Source organism: Bos indicus x Bos taurus, chromosome 24 (genome assembly GCF_003369695.1).
Source record: "Bos indicus x Bos taurus breed Angus x Brahman F1 hybrid chromosome 24, Bos_hybrid_MaternalHap_v2.0, whole genome shotgun sequence".
Taxonomy (NCBI): domain Eukaryota; kingdom Metazoa; phylum Chordata; class Mammalia; order Artiodactyla; family Bovidae; genus Bos; species Bos indicus x Bos taurus.
The window spans coordinates 1,229,851-1,249,544 of NC_040099.1; the positions used below are offsets into that span (position 1 = coordinate 1,229,851).

Here is a 19,694-nt window from a genome sequence, read left to right on the forward strand (position 1 = left end):
CCACTTGTGACGTGACTCCCAACAAGGTCTGCATTTCTAAGCCTGACTAGTTGTGTCTGCCATCTTCACGATCTTCCGGAGACGCTCAAGTTTCGGAGACTAACAACTGCTAGACGGGCGCCGTGGGACCCATGCTGCCTGCGCTGATAGAGGCAGCAGTCCCTGAACCCGAGACAGCCCCCTCTCTCCGCCGAGCAGGGCCGGGGCGCTCCGAGGCGGGGGTCCTCTCGCAGCGCAGACGCCCTGCCCAGGTCCGGGCGCGCCTGGGCGGCCCCTGTCGGGCCGGCGAGGAAGGGCGCCGGGGCGGGAGGCTGGGGCGGCCCAGTCGTTACCTGCTGGGCCTGTCGGCCCCCGGCCCGGGCCCCGCTGAGCTGAAGTAGGCCGCGCGTTTACGGTTGGCCGCGGCCACGGCCGCCGCGCTGCGCACCGGGTACAGAGGGATCTGGTCCGCCATCCTCTGGCCGCCACCTTCCCGCCCCTCCCCGATCCCTATCGGTTCACCGCCTTTCCCCGCCCTCTCCCCTCAGCGCCAACCCGGCTGAGGCACCGCCCGCGCGCCCTGCCCCTCCACCGTGCGTCGAGGCCTGATGGCGTCACCACTTGTCGGGGCCCGATGATGATGCCACCGCGAAGGTGAGGCGCGGGGGGCGGAGGCTTCCAAGGCCCCGCCCCTGGCGCGACAGGGCCCGGTGACGTCATTCTGCGGCGAGGGCGTGAGAGGGAGGTGGCGGCGTTTAGTGGCCCAACTCCGTCGGCGACCAATGACGTCCCTGGGCGGGGAAGGCCCGAGCGGAAGCCGTTTGGTCCAAGCTAGGCGGGAAGCAGGCCTTTCCTGAGCGCTCCTGGGCCGAGGCGCTGACCTGTTGGTCTGGAGTGCGGCGGATGCTGCCCGGCCCCTGTGCCCCCCTGAGGAGGCCTTCTTGAGAGCCAGATGGAGGGCACTGAGGGCCTTGCGGCATGAGAACCTGGCCCACCTTAGCGCAGTGCGCAACCTGCGCGCCCCGCCCGTGCGCACCGGGTGACGAATGAAGCTGGTGGCCAGCGCCTTTTGCCACAATAGCGTGACACTCTTGAGTGTCCAGCTAGATAACCACCCTCAACAGCTGACACTGTTACACCAACCAACTAGATAACCACTGTCAACAGCAGACATTGTTTACACCAACCGGCTAGATAATGATTTTCAACTGACATCGTTAACACCAACAAGCTGGAACCACTCTCAACAGCTGACGTTGTACTCCAGCTACATAACCACTCCCAACAACCCTAAAGGGTGTAGTTTATTGTCCTACAGGCTTTAACCACTTTTATATATAACCCAGATATCCCACCCTAACATTCCTGTGTTAAATCGCCTCTAAACACATAGGTCCTGAAATACTCTGAGCAGCTCTTAATATCTTTCACACCATATCTTCCATCTTAATTACTTGAAAAAAATTTTGTCACATCTTTGTTATATATCTTCACGAACGTTGTTTTACCTCTCAAAAATTATAATTTAGCAAAAAGGCAAATTTTTAAATATTGAAGAGCTTCCTTATGTATTTTTAAAAATGGATGACAGGTTATCAAATGGTGGAATTTAAATGCCATTCCATGCATATGAAAGAGTGATGTCACAGTTCTGTTTTTAAATGTAAACACTTACTTAAATGCCAAAGATGCATCATTTGTAATTATCTACACTTACAATAAAAACTGCTATCAACACAAACTGTGTGAATGAATACATTTCCAAAATTACTTTAGGGAGTCAATGAGCAAAAAAGAACTTTGAAGATTGTGCCTGGCAGGCTACAGTCCATGGGGCTGCAAAAGAGTTGGATACAACTTAGCAACTAAAGAACAACAAATTGTAGTGATCAGTTAAAAAAACTACCACCAAAAAATGAATCTTGTAAAAATCCGTCTTTAAATATATCTTTTATAGGACAATTTTAACATTTATGATTTCTTACTGATGCTTTCTTTGCTTTGCTTTCATGGAACTCTCCCTTGAGAGAAATGCATTCTTTATCTCAACAGGTGAAAGTCTTAAGTGAAGTCGCTCAGTCGTGACCAACTCCTTGTGGCCCCATGGACTGTAGCCTACCAGGCTCCTCTGTCCATGGAATATTCCAGGCAAGAGTACTGGAGTAGGTTGTCATTTCCTTCTCCAGGACTCGATGGTTAGTGAAGTTAAACAAAAAGTCTCTGTACTGCCACACCCTCTAACATACATCTGGATTCAGAAGATCCCAGTTTCACTAAAACACATCATATTTCATTCCTTGAGTAGAAATACATTTTAAAGAAGAATGATTAAGTACCTTTATTATAAAAGAGAAAAATGTAATTACAACAATAAGGTTTTTTTTTTTTCAATTCACCACTTAAAGTGAAAATGTTGGTCACTCAGTCCTGTCCAACTCTTTGTGACCCCATGGGCTGTAGCCCACCAGGCTCCTCTGTCCATGGGATTCTCCAGGCAAGAATACTGGAGTGGGTTGCTATTCCCTTCTACAGGGGCATCTTCCTGGCCCAGGGATCAAACCTGGGTTTCCTGCATTGCAGGTAGATTCTTTACCATCTGAGTCACCCCCAGATGGTAAAGATAGAGGGGGGGTGGCAGGAAAAACTAGAATAAGTTTTTTTTTTTTTCCAATTCACCACTTAAGGCTCTCACATTATAGCAAGTTCATAATTTAAAACTAATATATTTGTGAGGGGTAATTTATTCTAGCTTCTCATAGAATTCTGAATTCTTAAATCCTGAAAGAATTTAAGTCAACCACAAAAAATGTGTGTATGCATGAATATGAGTGGGTACACATATACATGGCATTTATTTTTTTGCTACATGCAACTTCAACCGTACTCAGGAAATCCTGATAACTTGAAAAAGAATTTCAGGTTGTTTGGAATCCGGCTGTTTAGATCAATGTAGAGTGTTCATAGTTTTAGAGCATTCATAGTTTCCTTTAAACCACTCATTCAATTACTGCTTTGTAATGAGCCATAGATGTTTCAACTATTCTATCAAAATGGGAAAAAATGTAGTTAATAATTTCTTGTGGAGAGTTTCAAAGGGTTAGCTAAAGAATAAAATGGAATCAAACTACTCTTTGGAGTCTTGTTATAGCTGGTCGGAATTTGGAATCAATAAGGCTGTTCTTATGCAAAGAAATAGAGGAAAACAACAGAATGGGAAAGACTAGAGATCTCTTCAAGAAAATTAGAGATACCAAGGGAACATTTCATGCAAAGATGGGCTCAATAAAGGACAGAAATGGTATGGACCTAACAGAAGCAGAAGATATTAGGAAGAGGTGGCAAGAATACACAGAAGAACTGTACAAAAAAGATCTTCACGACCCAGATAATCACGATGGTGTGATCAGTGACCTAGAGCCGGACATCCTGGAATGTGAAGTCAAGTGGGCCTTAGAAAGCATCACTACGAACAAAAAGCTAGTGGAGCTGATGGAATTCCAGTTGAGCTCTTTCAAATCCTGAAAGATGATGCCATGAAAGTGCCAGCAAATTTGGAAAAGTCAGCAGTGGCCACAGGACTGGAAAAGGTCAGTTTTCATTCCAATCTCAAAGAAAGGCAATGCCAAAGAATGCTCAAACTACTGCACAATTGCACTCATCTCACACGCTAGTAAAGTAATGCTCAAAAATTCTCCAAGCCAGGCTTCAGCAATATGTGAACTGTGAATTTCCAGTTCAAGCTGGTTTTAGAAAAGGCAGAGGAACCAGAGACCAAATTGCCAACATCGGCTGGATCATGGAAAAAGCAAGAGAGTTCCAGAAAAACATCTATTTCTGCTTTATTGACTATGCCAAAGCCTTTGACTGTGTGGATCACAATAAACTGTGGGAAATTCTGAAAGAGATGGGAATACCAAACCACCTGACCTGCCTCTTGAGAAATTTGTATGCAGGTCAGGAAGCAACAGTTAGAACTGGACATGGAACAACAGACTGGTTCCAAATAGGAAAAAGAGTACATCAAGGCTGTATATTGTCACCCTGCTTATTTAACTTCTTTGCAGAGTACATCATGAGAAATGCTGGGCTGGAAGAAGCACAAGCTGGAATCAAGATTGCCGGGAGAAATATCAATAACCTCAGATATGCAGATAACACCACCCTTATGGCAGAAAGTGAAGAGGAACTAAAAAGCCTCTTGATGAAGGTGAAAGAGGAGAGTGAAAAAGTTGGCTTAAAACTCAACATTCAGAAAACGAAGATCATGGCATCTGGCCCATCACTTCATGGGAAATGGATGGGGAAACAGTGGAAACAGTGTCAGACTTTATTTTTTGGGGCTCCAAAATCACTGCAGATGGTGACTGCAGCCGTGAAATTAAAAGACGCTTACTCCTTGGAAGAAAAGTTATGACCAACCTAGATAGCATATTCAAAAGCAGAGACATTACTTTGCCAACAAAGGTTCGTCTAGTCAAGGCTATGGTTTTTCCAGTGGTCATGTATGGATGTGAGAGTTGGACTGTGAAGAAAGCTGAGCGCAGAAGAATTGATGCTTTTGAACTGTGGTGTTGGAGAAGACTCTTGAGAGTCCCTTGGACTGCAAGGACATCCAACCAGTCCATTCTGAAGGAGATCAGCCCTGGAATTTCTTTGGAAGGAATGATGCTAAAGCTGAAACTTCAGTACTTTGGCCACCTCATGCAAAGAGTTGACTCATTGGAAAAGATTCTGATGCTGGGAGGGATTGGGGGCAGGAGGAGAAGGGGACGACAGAGGATGAGATGGTTGGATGGCATCACTGACTTGATGGACGTGAGTCTGAGTGAACTCCAGGAATTGGTGATGGACAGGGAGGCCTGGTGTGCTGCGATTCATGGGGTCTCAAAGAGTCGGACACGACTGAGCGTCTGAACTGAACTGAACTGAAGGCTGTTCTATATCAATAGCTGTGTGGCTGACAAGGTCTTTCTACCCATAATTTTAAAGTCTGAGGATCTTTCTAGTCACAATACCATCGTCTCAATAATGAGATGCCACATCTGACACACCCTGTCCACATCCCCAGCAGATCCTGGTGTCCAGTGTCCCTTTTCCTAGGAGGGGGCCTCCTTGCCTGGCCCTGGGCTGTTGGTGGTCCTTCCCCCCACAGCCCCCTGGGCACTGCACACATGTCCTAAGCCTGTCATTTCCTGCTTGTCACAGCCACACTGCAGGGGTCTGAACAAACTGGAAGGAACGGCCCTCCCACTTCACTGGGCTTCCCTGGTGACTTAGCTGGTAAAGATCCACCTGCAATGCAGGAGACCTGGGTTCGATCCCTGGGTCGGGAAGAGCCCCTGGATAAGGGAAAGGTTACCCACTCCAGTATTCTGGCCTGGAGAGTTCCATGGACTGTGTAGTCCTTGGGGTTGCAAACAGTCGTCTATTCCAGCTAAGTCTATTCCTATGAAATTTTTATTTCAGAAATTTTGGGGGGTTTTGGTTCTAAAATTGCCATTTGGTTTTTTAAAAAATTTTGTCAGTATCTCTGATGAGATGTCTTGTTTTCCACTTATTTAAAACATACTTCTTTCACTTCACAGATAATAGTTACAATATTCACTTCAAAGTCTTGCCTGTGGGTTCCATCTTGGGTTCATACTGAGATATGGCTTCATTGCTTCTCTTTCCTCCGGATAACAAATTCCATTTTCTTGATACTTCAGATGATAGGTCATTTTGGACTGATCCTGGACATTGTGAATGTTAGGTTGCAGAGATTCTGGATTCTGTTATTGTTCTTCAATGAGTGTGTTTCATATGCTCACAGGAGAGTTTTACGGGAAAATTCAGCTTTTCGGTATGAATACCAGTCTCGGTCTATATCTTATTTCCTTAGCTGAGCTAACTTAAGCCTGTTTCACATACACATGGCTCAGGGTCTGTCAGAGACCACTGGAGGATCCCACAAATTTTCAAACCCAAACCCTGTAGGCACTTCACAACCCAAGGTCACCTGTATTTTCCAGCCTCGTGGGAAAGTGAGTGTCTCCTTGCCTCCCCTATGGGACTCCAGCATGCAAGACACACAGTGAGGGTCTTGAAGGTGTCCAGAGGGCTGTGTTTCTCACCCCACTCAGCTGATCTCTGAATCAATTCACCTGTAATATAGCTTCCATCACACGTCCAACTCCAGTGATGATTAGTGGTGCTGCCTTGGATGTTTGCAATCCTGAGGCTCACAGCACCCCTCCTTCATGATGGCCTGTTCTCCCACCATACTCACTGAACATACAAGAGAGGGGAAGCAGCAGTTATTGTTGATAACCACTGTGTTAGGTCTAATTTGCATCTACATCTGAAAGGACAAGAGTGATGGTCCCGGAGCTGCACATTAAACACATTAAAGACAGGTGCTTTCCTGAGACACCCTCCCCCCAATTCTGAACCCTTCTTCCTGGGAAGGATGGTTACAATTTGTCACCACACAAATGACACTGCACTTGCTGTTGACATTCTTTAATCAGATAAATTACTTGTTTTTATTATGCTGAAGACAGTTTCCATGGAACTTTCATACCGTGAGCATCTTCGTTTAAGTTGAGATGGAAAGAGTTGGAAGTCTTGTTGATGGACAGAAACGTGAGTCCTGAAGACGCATGTCCATGATTGTTTGTAGAATAAAAGTCAAGGCTTTGGTGTCTGGCCACCTTTGTCCCTGTTCAGGGTGCCCCAAGCCCACTTGACCGTCATCCCTTGGGGCGCACAGGCCCTTGTGGACCCAAACACAGTCACCCTGACTCTGCACCCCTGCAGGACAGAGCACAGACCTCATGGGGCAGGGGCCACTTCTGGGTATTTTTAAGTTGCTGAAAACACCAATTTAGTGTTAGTTGGACCAACTTAGTGTTTAGTTGGTAGCATTAGACAGTGAGTTTTAAATCATTAGAACTAGGTTCAAGCACATTTTATTAATAGGAATCATTACAATCAACACATTTTTGCCAATGAGAAATAAGTTCATTTATTCCCATAGCATAAAATGAATGAATGCTTGGAAAGCATTTTCTGCATCCTGCTGGTTGTGGAAGTGTTTTCCCTGCAAAAAGTTGTTGAGATGCTTGAGGAAGTGGCTATCAGTTGGGGAGAGATCAGGTGAATATGGCAGATGAGCCAAAACTTCGTAGTCCAATCATCCAATTTTTGAAGCATTGTTGTGTGATGTGTGGTTGGACATTGTCTTGGAGAAGAATTGGGCACTTTCTATTGACCAATGACAGGTGCAGGCATTGCAGTTTTCGGTGCATCTTATTGATTTGCTGAGCACACTTCACAGATGTAATGGTTTTACTGGGATTCAGAAAGGTGTAGTGGATCATTCCAGCAGCAGACCACCAAACAGTGACCATGACCTTTTTTTGTTGCAAGTTTGGCTTAATGACCCAGATAACCATGGATGTGATCACTCACCTAGAACCAGACATCCTGCAGTTCGAAGTCAAGTGGGTCTTAGGAAGCATCACTACAAACAAAGCTAATGGAAGAGATGAAATTCCAGCTGAACTATTTCAAATCCTAAAAGATGATGTTGTGAAATTGCTGCACTCAATATGCCAGCAAATTTGGAAAACTCAGCAGTGCCACAGGACTGGAAAAGGTCAGTTTTCATTCCTATCCCAAAGAAAGGCCACGCCAAACAGTGTTCAAACTACTGCACAATTGCACTCATCTCACACGCTAGCAAAGTAATGCTCAAAATTCTCCAAGCCACATTTCAACAGTATGTGAACCATGAACTTTCAGATGTTCAAGCTGGATTTAGAAAAGGCAGAGGAACCGAGATCAAATTGCCAACATCCATTGGATCATCAAAAAAGCAAGAGAATTCCAGAAAAACATCTACTTCTGCCTTATTGACTACGTCAAAACCTTTGACTGTGTGGATCACAACAAACTGGAAAATTCTGAAAGAGATGGGAACACCAGACCACCTGACCTGCCTGTTGAGAAATCTGTATTCAGGTCAAGAAGCAATAGTTATAACTGGACATGGAACAATGAACTGGTTTCAAATTGGGAAAGGAGTACATCAAGGCTGTATATTGTCACCTTGCTTATTTAACTTACATTCAATTTAACATACATCATGCAAAATTCTGGGCTAGATAAAGCACAGGCTGGAATCAAGATTGCCAAGAGAAATATCAATAACCTCAAATATGCAGATGGCACCACCCTTATGGCAGAAAGCAAGCAAGAACTAAAGAGCAAGAACTTACTGAAAATGAAAGAGGAGAGTGAAAAAGCTGGCTTTAAACTCAACATTCAAAAAATGAAGATCATGGCATCCGGTCCCATCACTTTATGGCAGATAGATGGGGAAACAATGGAAACAGTGACAGACTTTATTTTCTTCGGCTCCAAAATCACTGCAGATGGTGACTGAAGCCATGAAATTAAAAGACACTTGCTCCTTGGAAGAAAAGCTGTGATCAACCTAGACAGCATATTAAAAAGCAGAGACATTACTTTGGCAACAAAGGTCAGTCTAATCAAAGCTATTGTTTTTCCAGTAGTCATGTATGGATGTGGGAGTTGGACTATAAAGAAAGCTGAGTGCTGAAGAATTGATGCTTTTGAACTATGGTGTTGGAGAAGACTCTTGAGAGTCCCTTGGACTGCAAGGAGATCAAACCAGTCAAAGGAAATCAGTCCTGAATATTCATTGGAAGGACTGATGCTGAAGCTGAATCTCCAATAATTTGGCCACCTGATGTGAAGAACTGACTCACTGGAAAAGATCCCGATGGTTGGAAAGATTGAAGGCAGGAGGAGAAGAGGGTGACAGAGGATGAGATGGTTGGATGGCATCACTGACTCAATTTACATGAGTTTGAGGAAGCTCTGGGAGTTGGTGAAGGTCAGGGAAGCCTGGTGTGCTGCAGTCCATGGGGTAACAAAGAGTTGGACATGACTGAGCGAGTGAACTGAACTCAATTTGGCCTTGGGAAGTGCTTTGAAGCTTCTTCTCAGTCCAACCACAGAGATACTCATCACTGGTTGTTACATAAAATCCACTTCTTGTCACACGTCACAATCGGGAAATGGTTCGTTGTTGCATAGAATAAAAGAAGATGACACTTCAAAATGATGATTTAAAAATTTTTTCTCTCATCCCCTGTAGAAGGAAATGGCAACCCACTCCAGTATTCTTGCATGGGAAATCCCATGGATGGTCCTTGGGGTCATGAAGAGTTGGACACAACTGAGTGACTTCACTTTCACTTTCTCATGAGGCACCCACCTATTTTCACCTTTCCAATTTGCTTCAAATGCCAAATGACCATAGAATGGTTGACATTGAGTTCTTCAGCAATTTCTCGCGTAGTTGTAGGAGGATCAGCTTCGATGATTCTCTCAGTCGGTTGTTGTCAACTTCCAATGGCCAGCCACTGGGCTCCTCATTTTCAAGGCTCACGTTTCCTTTGCAAAACTTCTTGGACCACAGCTGCACCGTACGTTGGTTAGCAGTTCCTGGGTCAAATGTGTTGTTGATGTTGTGAGTTGTTTCTGCTGCTTTAAGACTCATTTTGAACTCGAATAAGAAAATCGCCCGAATTCACTTTTTGTCTAACATCATTTCCCTAGTCTAAAATAAATATAAAATAAACAGTCATAAATCATTAGAAAAATACATACAGCAGTAAGTGTGCATTAAAATGATGTATAACATAACCACATTTGTATAAGAATGTATTCCAAAAAAAAAAAGAATGTATTCTGTTATCAAACAGCAAAGTTCAGCAATGCAAAACCAAAATTACTTTTTTACCATCTTAATATTTTCAGCAGTGTTCAGAAGTTAATCATAAGAAACTTTATGAAACATGCTACCCATATCACAAATCACCTCTGAAAGCCAGATACTCAAGAGAAACCACAAAATTTGAGGAACGACTCAAAAAAAGCACTCAGTGTCTTCCTTTAAAAAGCATCTAAAAAGAAGGAAATTCTCCTTCCTTCCCTAGAATAGTGCCCGTTCCTTGTGGAGGCAGAATGATGAAGTGGTTGTGGGCATGGACTCGATAAAGGGTCCTCACCCCACCGCGGCCCCGTGCCCTGAGCTCACGGGCCCTCCTGAGCCTGGGCTCCTCGTCTGTTTGACAGGGAGACAGCACCGGCCCCGCCCCGCCCCAGGGCTTTGTGAGACGTCCATGGGATCATGTGTTTTAAGCATTTGGCCTAGTTTTAGTACAAAGTAAGTGATTTTAAGGAAGGGCTCTTACTCTCTTTTTGCAGTTGTTAAAAAGCAAAAATGCCCTCCTCACCCCAAAACCATCTTTGGAAGAGGCAGCAATGGCCCGATGAGCAGTATTTAGAATGTGATCAGGAGTGCAGGGGAGTGAGGGAGGTCAAGGCTGAGGCTGCCTTTACCCAGATGACCTGGAGGTTTGACCCCCTGGGTGAGACAGCCCTTGCCCTCTGGCCTCCCGCAGCACTGTGGGGCTACTCTCGTTCAGGACACAGTGGAAGCTGCCTTTTGCTGTGGGTCCAGTGGTCTTCTTCATTCTGTCCAGAAAGGACCTGCATCTTGTCTGTTTCCTCAGATGACCACCATGGTTTCACCCACACCAAGAGGCTAACAGACATTTGTTGTATAAATTGTGAAGTTTTTTTCTCTCTTCTTTGTATTTATTGATAGCATTGATCATCAGCATATAGCAGAAACACACATTCCATGTGTTCTGTTATACACTAATGTTCAGTTCAGTCACTCAGTTGTGTCCGACTCTTTGCGACCCCATGGACTGCAGCGTGCCAGGCTTCCCTGTCCATCACCAACTCCCAGAGTTTGCTCAAACTCATATCCATCACATCGGTGATGCCATCCAACCATCTCATCCTCTGTCATCCCCTTCTCCTCCTACCTTCAATCTTCCCCAACATCAGAATCTTTTCAGATGAGTCAGCTCTTCGCATCAGGTGGCCAAAGTACTGGAGTTTCAGCTTCAACATCAGTCCTTCCAATGAACACCCAGGACTGATTTCCTTTTGGATGGACTGGTTGGATCTCCTTGCAGTCCAAGGGACTCTCAAGAGTCTTCTCCAACACCACAGTTCAAAATCATCAATTCTTCAACACTCGGCTTTCTTTATAGTCCAATTCTCACATCCATACATGACTACATCCATACATGACTATGGTTGAAAAACCATATCCTTGACTAGACAGACCTTTGTTGACAAAGTATTGTCTCTGCTTTTAATATGCTGTCTAGGTTGGTCATCGGAGAAGGCAATGGCAACCCACTCCAGTACTCTCGCCTGGAAAATCCCATGGACGGAGGACCCTGGTAGGCTGCAGTTCATGGGGTCTCGAAGAGTCAGACACTTACTGAGCGACTTCACTTTCACTTTTCACTTTCTTGCATTGGAGAAGGAAATGGCAACCCACTCCACTGTTCTTGCCTGGAGAATCCCAGGGATGGCGGAGACTGGTGGGCTGCCATCTGTGGGGTCACACAGAGTCAGACACGACTGAAGCGACTTAGCAGTAGCAGCAGCACCAGGTTGGTCACAAGTTTTCTCTCAAGGAATAAGCATCTTTTAATTTCATGGCTGCAATCACCATCTGCAGTGATTTTGGAGCCTAAAAAAATAAAGTTAGCCACTGTTTCCACTGTTTCCCCTTCTATTTGCCATGAAGTGATGAGATTGGATGCCATGATCTTAGTTTTCTGACTGTTGAACTTTAAGCCAACATTTTCACTCTCCTCTTTAACTTTCATCAAGAGGCTCTTTAGTTCTTCTTCACCTTCTGCCATAAGGGTGGTGTCATCTGCATATCTGAGGTTACTGATATTTCTCCTGGCAGTCTTGATTCCAGCTTGTGCTTCATCCAGCCCAGTGTTTCTCATGATGTACTCTGCAAAGAAGTTAAATAAGCAGGGTGACAACATACAGCCTTGACATACTCCTTTTCCTATTTGGAACCAGTCTGTTATTCTATGTCCAGTTCTAACTGTTGCTTCCTGACCCGCATACAGGTTTCTCAAGAGGCTGGTCGGGTGGTTTGGTATTCCCATCTCTTTCAGAATTTTCCACAGTTTGTGTTGATCCACAGAGTCAAAGGCTTTGGCATAGTCAATAAAGCAGAAATAGATGCTTTTCTGGAACTCTCTTGCTTTTTCGATGATCCAGCGAATGTTGGCAATTTGATCTTAGTTCGAATAGGAAAAAGGAGTCCAAAATGGTGGTGGCTAAAAGCCAAAGAAAGGAAAAAGCCCGTGAAAATGGAACAAAAGAAAATCCACATGCTGAAGTGAGAACTTCATGTGAAACAAACACACCCCCTTCTGGCCAGGCCAATTTGCATAGGGCAGGCTCAAGGCGGGGAGGAGACAAACATATAAAAGGAGGAAGCCAAGCCGATTGAGCCCTCTCCTTTGGGGTTGGCCCACCCTCATGCAAAAGAAAAGTTGTACTTGCCTCTGCTTGCCGAATAAAACTCTGGGCTGTAATCAAGCTGTAACGCTGGTCCACCATTTCAAATCTTTGCTGCGGCAAGACAGAACCAAGGAAATTACACACTCCCCTGACACTATTATTGTTTACCTGAATGCTAACTTTTCTCCTATTGTGCTCAGTCGCTTAGTCATGTCTGACTCTTGGTGACCCCATGGACTTAGCCCACTAGGCGCCTCCATTCACGGGATTTTCCAGGCAAGAATACTGAAGTAGATAGTCATTTCCTTCTCCAGGGACTTTTCCTGACCCAGGGATTGAACCTGCATCACATGAGTCTCTTGCATTGGCAGGTGGATTCTTTACCACTTAGTTTTTAATATGTTTTTCCTATATTAGATGTGGAATATATCTGCTTTAATTTTAATAGTCAAATAAAAATAAACCAAATGCTGAAACCCTTTTTCCTTTGGAGTTTTCAGACGATCTAAGCTTACCAAGTTGTTATAAGTGAGAGATTCCAGATGTGCTTGATACACTTGTAAAATCAGAATTAACATGCAGGGCCCAGGCCCCGTGAGTGGCTGGCCCAGGGACAGCTAGCCTGACAACTGACAGGAACACAGCCTCTCTGGGAAAAATTTTCAGATTTTTTCATTGAGGCTCTCCAGTGTTCAGCCACCCTCATTGCCAGGGACTTACTTTCGTACAGAGGCTGCACAGCACTTTCCTTCCAGCCACAGTCTTGCGTGGGCGTCCATTAGAATGAGGATGGCTGGACGGTGGACACCCCTCCGTGATCTACCCACACTCCCCCTGCATCCCCCTGCCATCCTCTCCTGTTTAAAGAAGAAGCCCCGGGAACTCTAACTTTTCCAACAAGTTTAAGTTTGTTTTATGAAAGCACACTCTACAGATGTTTATTATTTTCACATGTCATTTTTTATTAATAACTCTCCACTCTTCCTACTGAAAATTTTTGGCAACATTTTAAAAATTAATTTTTGTTGGAGTACAGTTGCTTGGCAAAAAAATTTGCTATAGAAACTTGACACGCATCAGAGACCATGACAAATTTATTTTCAGATGTATTTTAAGGTATGATGATGGCTTTATTAAAATCTAGGAGCCAACAGAGCTCATCATCTAAGAGTTGATGCTCAAGAGGAAGCTGTTGGGCTTTCATCTCTCCTCTCCTTCTTACCTGACTATGAAGAAGTGAAGTGTTAGTTCTTGTCCAACTCTGAAACTCCATGGGCTGTAGCCTGCTAGGCTCCTCTGTCCATGAAATTCTCCAGGCAAGAATTCTGGTGTGGGTTGCCATTTCCTCCTCCAGGGGATATTCCCGACCCAGGGATCGAAACTCTCCAGGTCTCCCACATTGCAGGCAGATTCTTTACTGTTTGAGGCACTAGGGAAGCCTATGAATTACAGCAAATTTTAAACTCTGAGTAACAGCTCTCTTACCTGAGGGATGGGAATAATAATAGCACCGACTTCAAAAGATCTGTGCGAGAACGAAGTACAAGAATGCATACTGAGCACTTGGAGTGCACTGGACCCAGAAGCACATATGTGGTGACCCTGTTGAGTCCTTTCGGGCTCCGTCTGCCTTGAGTTCCTTGTCTCAGATACTGGTAGGATAAGCAGTGACCCAGCAGGCCTGTCCCGCAGGAGGGACTGCAGGGCGGGGTGTCCCAGACAGGCTTGCCCCGCAGAAGGTTCTGCAGGGCGGTGTGTCCCCCGACAGGTCTGCCCCGACGGAGAGACTGCAGGGTGGGGTGTCCCCCGACAGGTCTGCCCCACAGGAGGGACTGCAGGACAGGGCATCAGAATGGCACCGTCATCGCTGGACCGTTGAGGCTTCCCCAAGACCCAGGAATCACAGGGACACCCACTGCATTGGAGAACCTTCTTCTGTCCCCCCTTTATAGAAAGTTGCTGGAACATCCCATCACTTAGAATTCATTAATGCTTCTCCCTCCAGAAAGGAGGGAAGCAGAGCTCCCTCCCTTAAAAAAAAGGCTCAGAATTAAAAATCCTTATTAAAGAATATTAATACTCATGAACTAAGAAAAACAAAAGAAGAAATTGCCTGGAATAAATTCAGATCACCCTTTGATTCTGCCCACTGAGACGTGTAAACAACAGAGCCATTAAACAGAGGTGGCATGGACTGGAAGAGAGGCTCTGACTTCCATCCAGGGAACCTCTGCCTCTTTGGCCCCTAGCCTTGGTGAGTGCTCACCTGCTCTCAGTCAACTTGGATAACTGTGGGATATGGATGGGCACCCAAATGAATATCGTAGGTTATCAGCCTTTCCTTCCCGAGAGAAAAGAAACGACAGTGTGAAAGGATCAAAGTAAGCAAAACAAAACTACAGGCACTGGGAAAGTCGGATTAATAGCTTGTGTTGCAAGAGGCCATACTGTTTCAAAAACACTTCCCGTATAATTAAAATGTAAGACGTGTACATTATGAAGTATGTTTGCGAGTATTGACTCAAATACCTGTGGACAGAACACCTATTATTAAATATGTTTATAAAGGTTAGAAAAAACACTGTGGACATAGATGCAACTTCCTTTTCAATATTTGAGCTTCAGCATGTCCTCCTTGGAGAGTAGGAGCAGTAGGACATTCAAAGAAACCTCTGGGAGCCCTGCCTCTTATTTTGTTCATTCTCTGGCCAGCCCTGTGGAAGCCACACAAGTGTATTGCCAGCCTCTCTGGAAGAGTCACCTTGTCATGGGGTCATACGGAACAATGACCTTCATGGAGATCACAGAACCTCGGGGACGCCACGCCATGGAGATCCCACAGAAAGTCAGCAACGTACAGCCAGGCAGCAGCCCGCGTGTGCGTGCTAAGTTGCTTCAGTCACGTCTGACACTTTGTGACCTCACGGACTGTAGCCCACCAGGCTCCTCTGTCCGTGGGTCTCTCCAGGCAAGAATACTGGAGTGGGTGGCCACTCTCTCCTATAGGGGATCTTCCCAACCCAGGGATCGAACCCTCGTCTCTTACGTCTCCTGCACTGGCAGGCGGGTTCTTTATCACCGGTGCCACCTGGGAAGCCCAATTACTATTATAATTATTAGTCATTTAATGATTACTAATCACTTAGCTACTTAATCTGGTGGGCCATGCTAGGTGGGTGATTAGGACAAGGAATAACCAGGGCTTGAATGGAACGAGAAGCAAATATGGCACCTTCGCCTGCGCCTGTGTGGCACCTTCTGAGGCCGGGCGAGGGCTCAGGGGAGGCAGGCGGTCGGCTGAGTGGCCAGAGGGGCACCTCCCTGGCCCTAGTGGAGCGGCCCTGAGGGGCAGCGTGGCCTGTGGGTCCTGTGGGCGCGGCGACTCGCCGAGTTGGTTTTTCCTATGATTTACACAGTCACCATAACTCACACAGAAATGCATCTTCGGGCAGAAGTTTTTCTTAATAACGGGAATGAGAGCGAGAGGGACAAAGGCTCTCTACACGGCGCCACCGTTGGCAGCACCCCGGCCTCATCCCGCTGTCGGATTCCATTTCGTCCTCCTACAAACCCAACTGATCCAGCATAAACAGCCACCCGTTAGAGAGGGACGCTCCATCAGTGTCACTCCCAGCAGGTGAATGAGGCAATGACAATTGTGAGAAACACTCTTAACGCCTGTTGCAGCCAATCTAGCCACAAGATTAAGGTGACTGCATTGTTTTCAGTTTTCTACATTATGTTTCACGACAGAAAATCACAAATAGAATATGGATCTGAAGACCATGTTTGGCGTATGCACTGGGAAGAAGCGTCATAAACTGGGCATTTATTCAGATTTTCAGCTATAACGCCAACAGCTTTCTATCTAATGAGAGTCGGAGCCCACACACATGTAAACCGTATGACAGCACTGCACATGCTTCTGTAAACAGCCACGTCAGGCAGCGTCTCCCCACGAGACGCAGGAGTCGCTGGGCCAGGCTTTGAGTGCTGGGGGCAGTTCTCAGAGCATTTGTCCTGTCACCTCCGATCCCGTGAGGGTGGGGGGCGCTGGGTGCCCTACGCTCTCAGCTGGCTCTTCACTGTCTGCACGGTGAGCAGTCGGGACACGAGGGCCGTCCCTGGCCAGGGCAGGGGGCAGCCGGCCGCCTCCCTGTTCTGAGACTCAGGCGTCCTGGCTCAGGGTCCCTCTCCCATGTGAGCAGCTGTCACATGGGGATGGGGCTTAGAGACCTGGGACCAAAGCCTGGCTGCTGGTGCAAGTGACCCAAAAGCCTGTGTCTCCTCCCGGTGCCCTGGACCCGGCACTTGTCCTGGGCAGTGTGTGAGCTTGTGAGCAGGTGGATGGACGCTCAGATGGTCAGAGCTGCTGACAGGACCTACTAGGTTCTGGAGCATTAAGCACTTAATCTGCAAAATACCCTGATGTTATTTCCAACACCTGCAACCACAGGGGTCTCCCCTCTTCATCTAGGTGGGAAACCCGACTCGGGAAGGCCAGCGGCCATCCAAAGGCAGAGGCAGAGCTGCTGCAGCCAAGGGCACAGCAGGATGGCCTTCCTCCCACTGTGACGAGCTCCCAGGAGACATGGAGGGAAAGTGTGTGTAAAATAAACGAGGGCATGAGGGACCCAGCTCGGGGTGGACGAGGACTGAGGGCATCTGGGTCAGGCTGAGGGGACATCGCCCAGTGAACACCGGCCAGCAGGGGCGAAGCGGGGTCATATGCGGGCCAGGCGTGTCTCTGATCAGGTTCCAGGCCAGTCTCCACCTGGGAACCCGCAGGACACTCTTCACTCTGACCCTCTGACCAGGACAGGTGGCTTCCCTGAGGGGCCTCTGGTTTCTGGGTGTGCTCGGGGGACGCCCCAGCACTGAGGGCCACCCGCCTTCCAGCCCAGAAGCCCTGCCCTTCCAAGTCCACTTGGGTCGGGCAGACTTCTTTGCTGCTGGTGACCACAGAGTAAGCATGGAAATCAAAGCAGAGAACCAAGGCCAAGGTGAACATTAATGTGGCTGCTGCCTGGTGAGATGTTGGTTCATGGGGGGCCAGACCCCAACATGCAGGTGACCCCTCAGAGGCGGCCTCAGACTGCAGGGCACTCCATGAGGCCTGGGAAGGTCCCAGACTCTGGCCCAGAGAACCGGACACTGGGCCACAGGGCTCCTTTAGCTGTGAGGCTCCTACCACTTGGACTCATGCAGTAGGAATTAGGAAGGGGAGGCACCAAGCACTGGCCACGGTGCCCTGCAGCAGGGCGCAGACACACGTGTCTACACAGTGGGCCTGCCGCCAGAACCTGGGAGAGAAAAGGGCCACCTCCCCCTCCCCGATCTCTGCCCCAGCTGCCTGGCCCGCAGCGCCTGGACGGTGGGGTGAGATAATGAGTTTCCTTTGTTCCCGAGGCCATGGGAGCCCCCCCGGGTGGGGGGACTGCAGCTTGGCCTACAGACCAGGCCTGTGAACGAAGCACACATGAGGTCAGGAAAGGAGAGGAGGGGCTGGCAGCTCGGGTGGACCCTGAAGAGTCCCGGGAGGCTGCAGATGGTGAGCTTGGGGGACGCGTCTGCACCTTAGGACAAGGTGGCTGTCTCCAGAGCCATGGTGTGGGGCGTGGACCCTGAAGAGTCCGGGGGGCTGCAGACGGTGAGCTCGGGGGACGCGTCTGCACCTTAGGACAAGGTGGCTGTCACCAGAGCCGTGGTGTGGGGCTCAGGGTCTCCCACCCTCGTTCTATGTTCCACGCCTGCCAACCAGGCAGACCACACTCCTCGCCAGGAAATGCACGGGGCTCGTGAGCTCATTTAAGGCTCTGAGAAGTCCTGCAGCACAGAAACCCGCCTCAGCTGCCCCGAGTGTGTCCCTGAAGAATCCGATTCCCAGGCCCTCATCCATGCCTGGGGCCGCCGTTCCTACTCAATCAGCACATTCTTTCTAGACATGAATTATTTGAGAGCAAGAACTAAAACTGGAGGGTTTCTACCTGGAGATTGACTATTGGTCCAAACAAACTAAAAGTTAAGTGGTCCAACACTGAAATTCAAAGTGAGTTAAAGATTGCTTTGGGAAACGCCATTCTGCTGATTTTGCCCTTGAATTTAAGGAATGTCTAATACAAAGGCCTGAAGGCCAAGAGGAGCGCAGCAATTCAGCTGCAGTTCAGGCTGAAATCTGGTGAAAGGAAGAGGATTCACTACCAAGACAGGGCTCTTCTCAAAGCATCCTTGGTTCCGAAAGTGGTTGGGAAAGCACACAATTTTAACCTTGAAACCAACAGATGATAAGATGTAGTTGTTTCTTCAAACACCGAAGATCTGATGACTTGGAATAATTCAAAAAGTAGAAGCTGGGGAATTACAATATAACCTGGGACATAACATGCTTGGTTTGGAAAGCAAGCCAAAGTATTACTTGCTCAGTCATGTCCCACTCTTTGTGACCCCATGGCCAGTAGCCCACCAGGCTCCTCTGTCCATGGGGTTCTCCAGGCAAGAATACTGGAGTGGGTAGCCGTTCCCTTCTCCAGGGGATCTTCCCCACCCAGGGATATAACCCAGGTCCCCTGCAGTGCAGGCAGATTCTCTACTGTCTGAGCCAAAAGGGGTTCCAAGTCTCACTAATGACATTGCCTTTCTAAAGCCATCTTTTAGCAAAATACCTGAGATGGTGCCTGTCACTCATGTCCTCCCCAGAAGGGACCTCCCGGGTAACACAGCACCCGGCACAGGCTGCCCGGGTGCGTCTTTGCTTTTTGACTGAAGTGGAGCTGATTTACAGTATAGTGTTAGTTTCAGGTGTCCTGGAGCACCTTTGCATCGTCACTTCCAGAATAAAGACCTTCTGTGTGGCCACCCTGGAAGTGTGCTCCTTTTTGTCTAAACTCTTTTCCCTGGAGCCGTTTCATATTCCTACAGTGGGTCCCCAGGCTGGAAGTTTCATCTTTACTGTTGGTTTTTCTTCAGAGTTTAAAACAAACTAGACCTGTATGCAGAAGGTTTTGGCTCTGCTATTATTTCTGTAATCTAGAACATGTCTAAATGCTTCAGTGATGCAAGCACAATATGGTTTCCTCAACAAAACTCGCAATATCTTTTCTCAACAACTGATTGCACCCATTCTGCTGAAGAGAAAGGTTTTAGGATTGCCTTTTAGGCTAGTTTGTCACGGTTGGGCTAGATTCATGCCATCAAAGCAAAGACAGCTTTGGGTGGAAAATTCCATTTGCACAGCAGTGAGTACACACATTCGGTCATAATTCACAAAATGTTAGTATTTCTCTTGG

General features: G+C 47.1%; 1 protein-coding gene across 1 annotated transcript in view; it reads right to left on the reverse strand.

The window, feature by feature from the left end:
- Window positions 1-590, reverse strand: part of ATP9B (ATPase phospholipid transporting 9B (putative)) — a 151,404-nt gene extending 150,814 nt beyond the window's left edge. The window contains exon 1 of the mRNA XM_027526313.1: window positions 333-590. Within this exon, the coding sequence (XP_027382114.1) occupies window positions 333-454 (122 nt within the window). The 5' untranslated portion in view covers window positions 455-590. The remainder of the gene's footprint in view (window positions 1-332) is intronic.
- Between the last annotated feature and the right edge of the window lie 19,104 nt (window positions 591-19,694).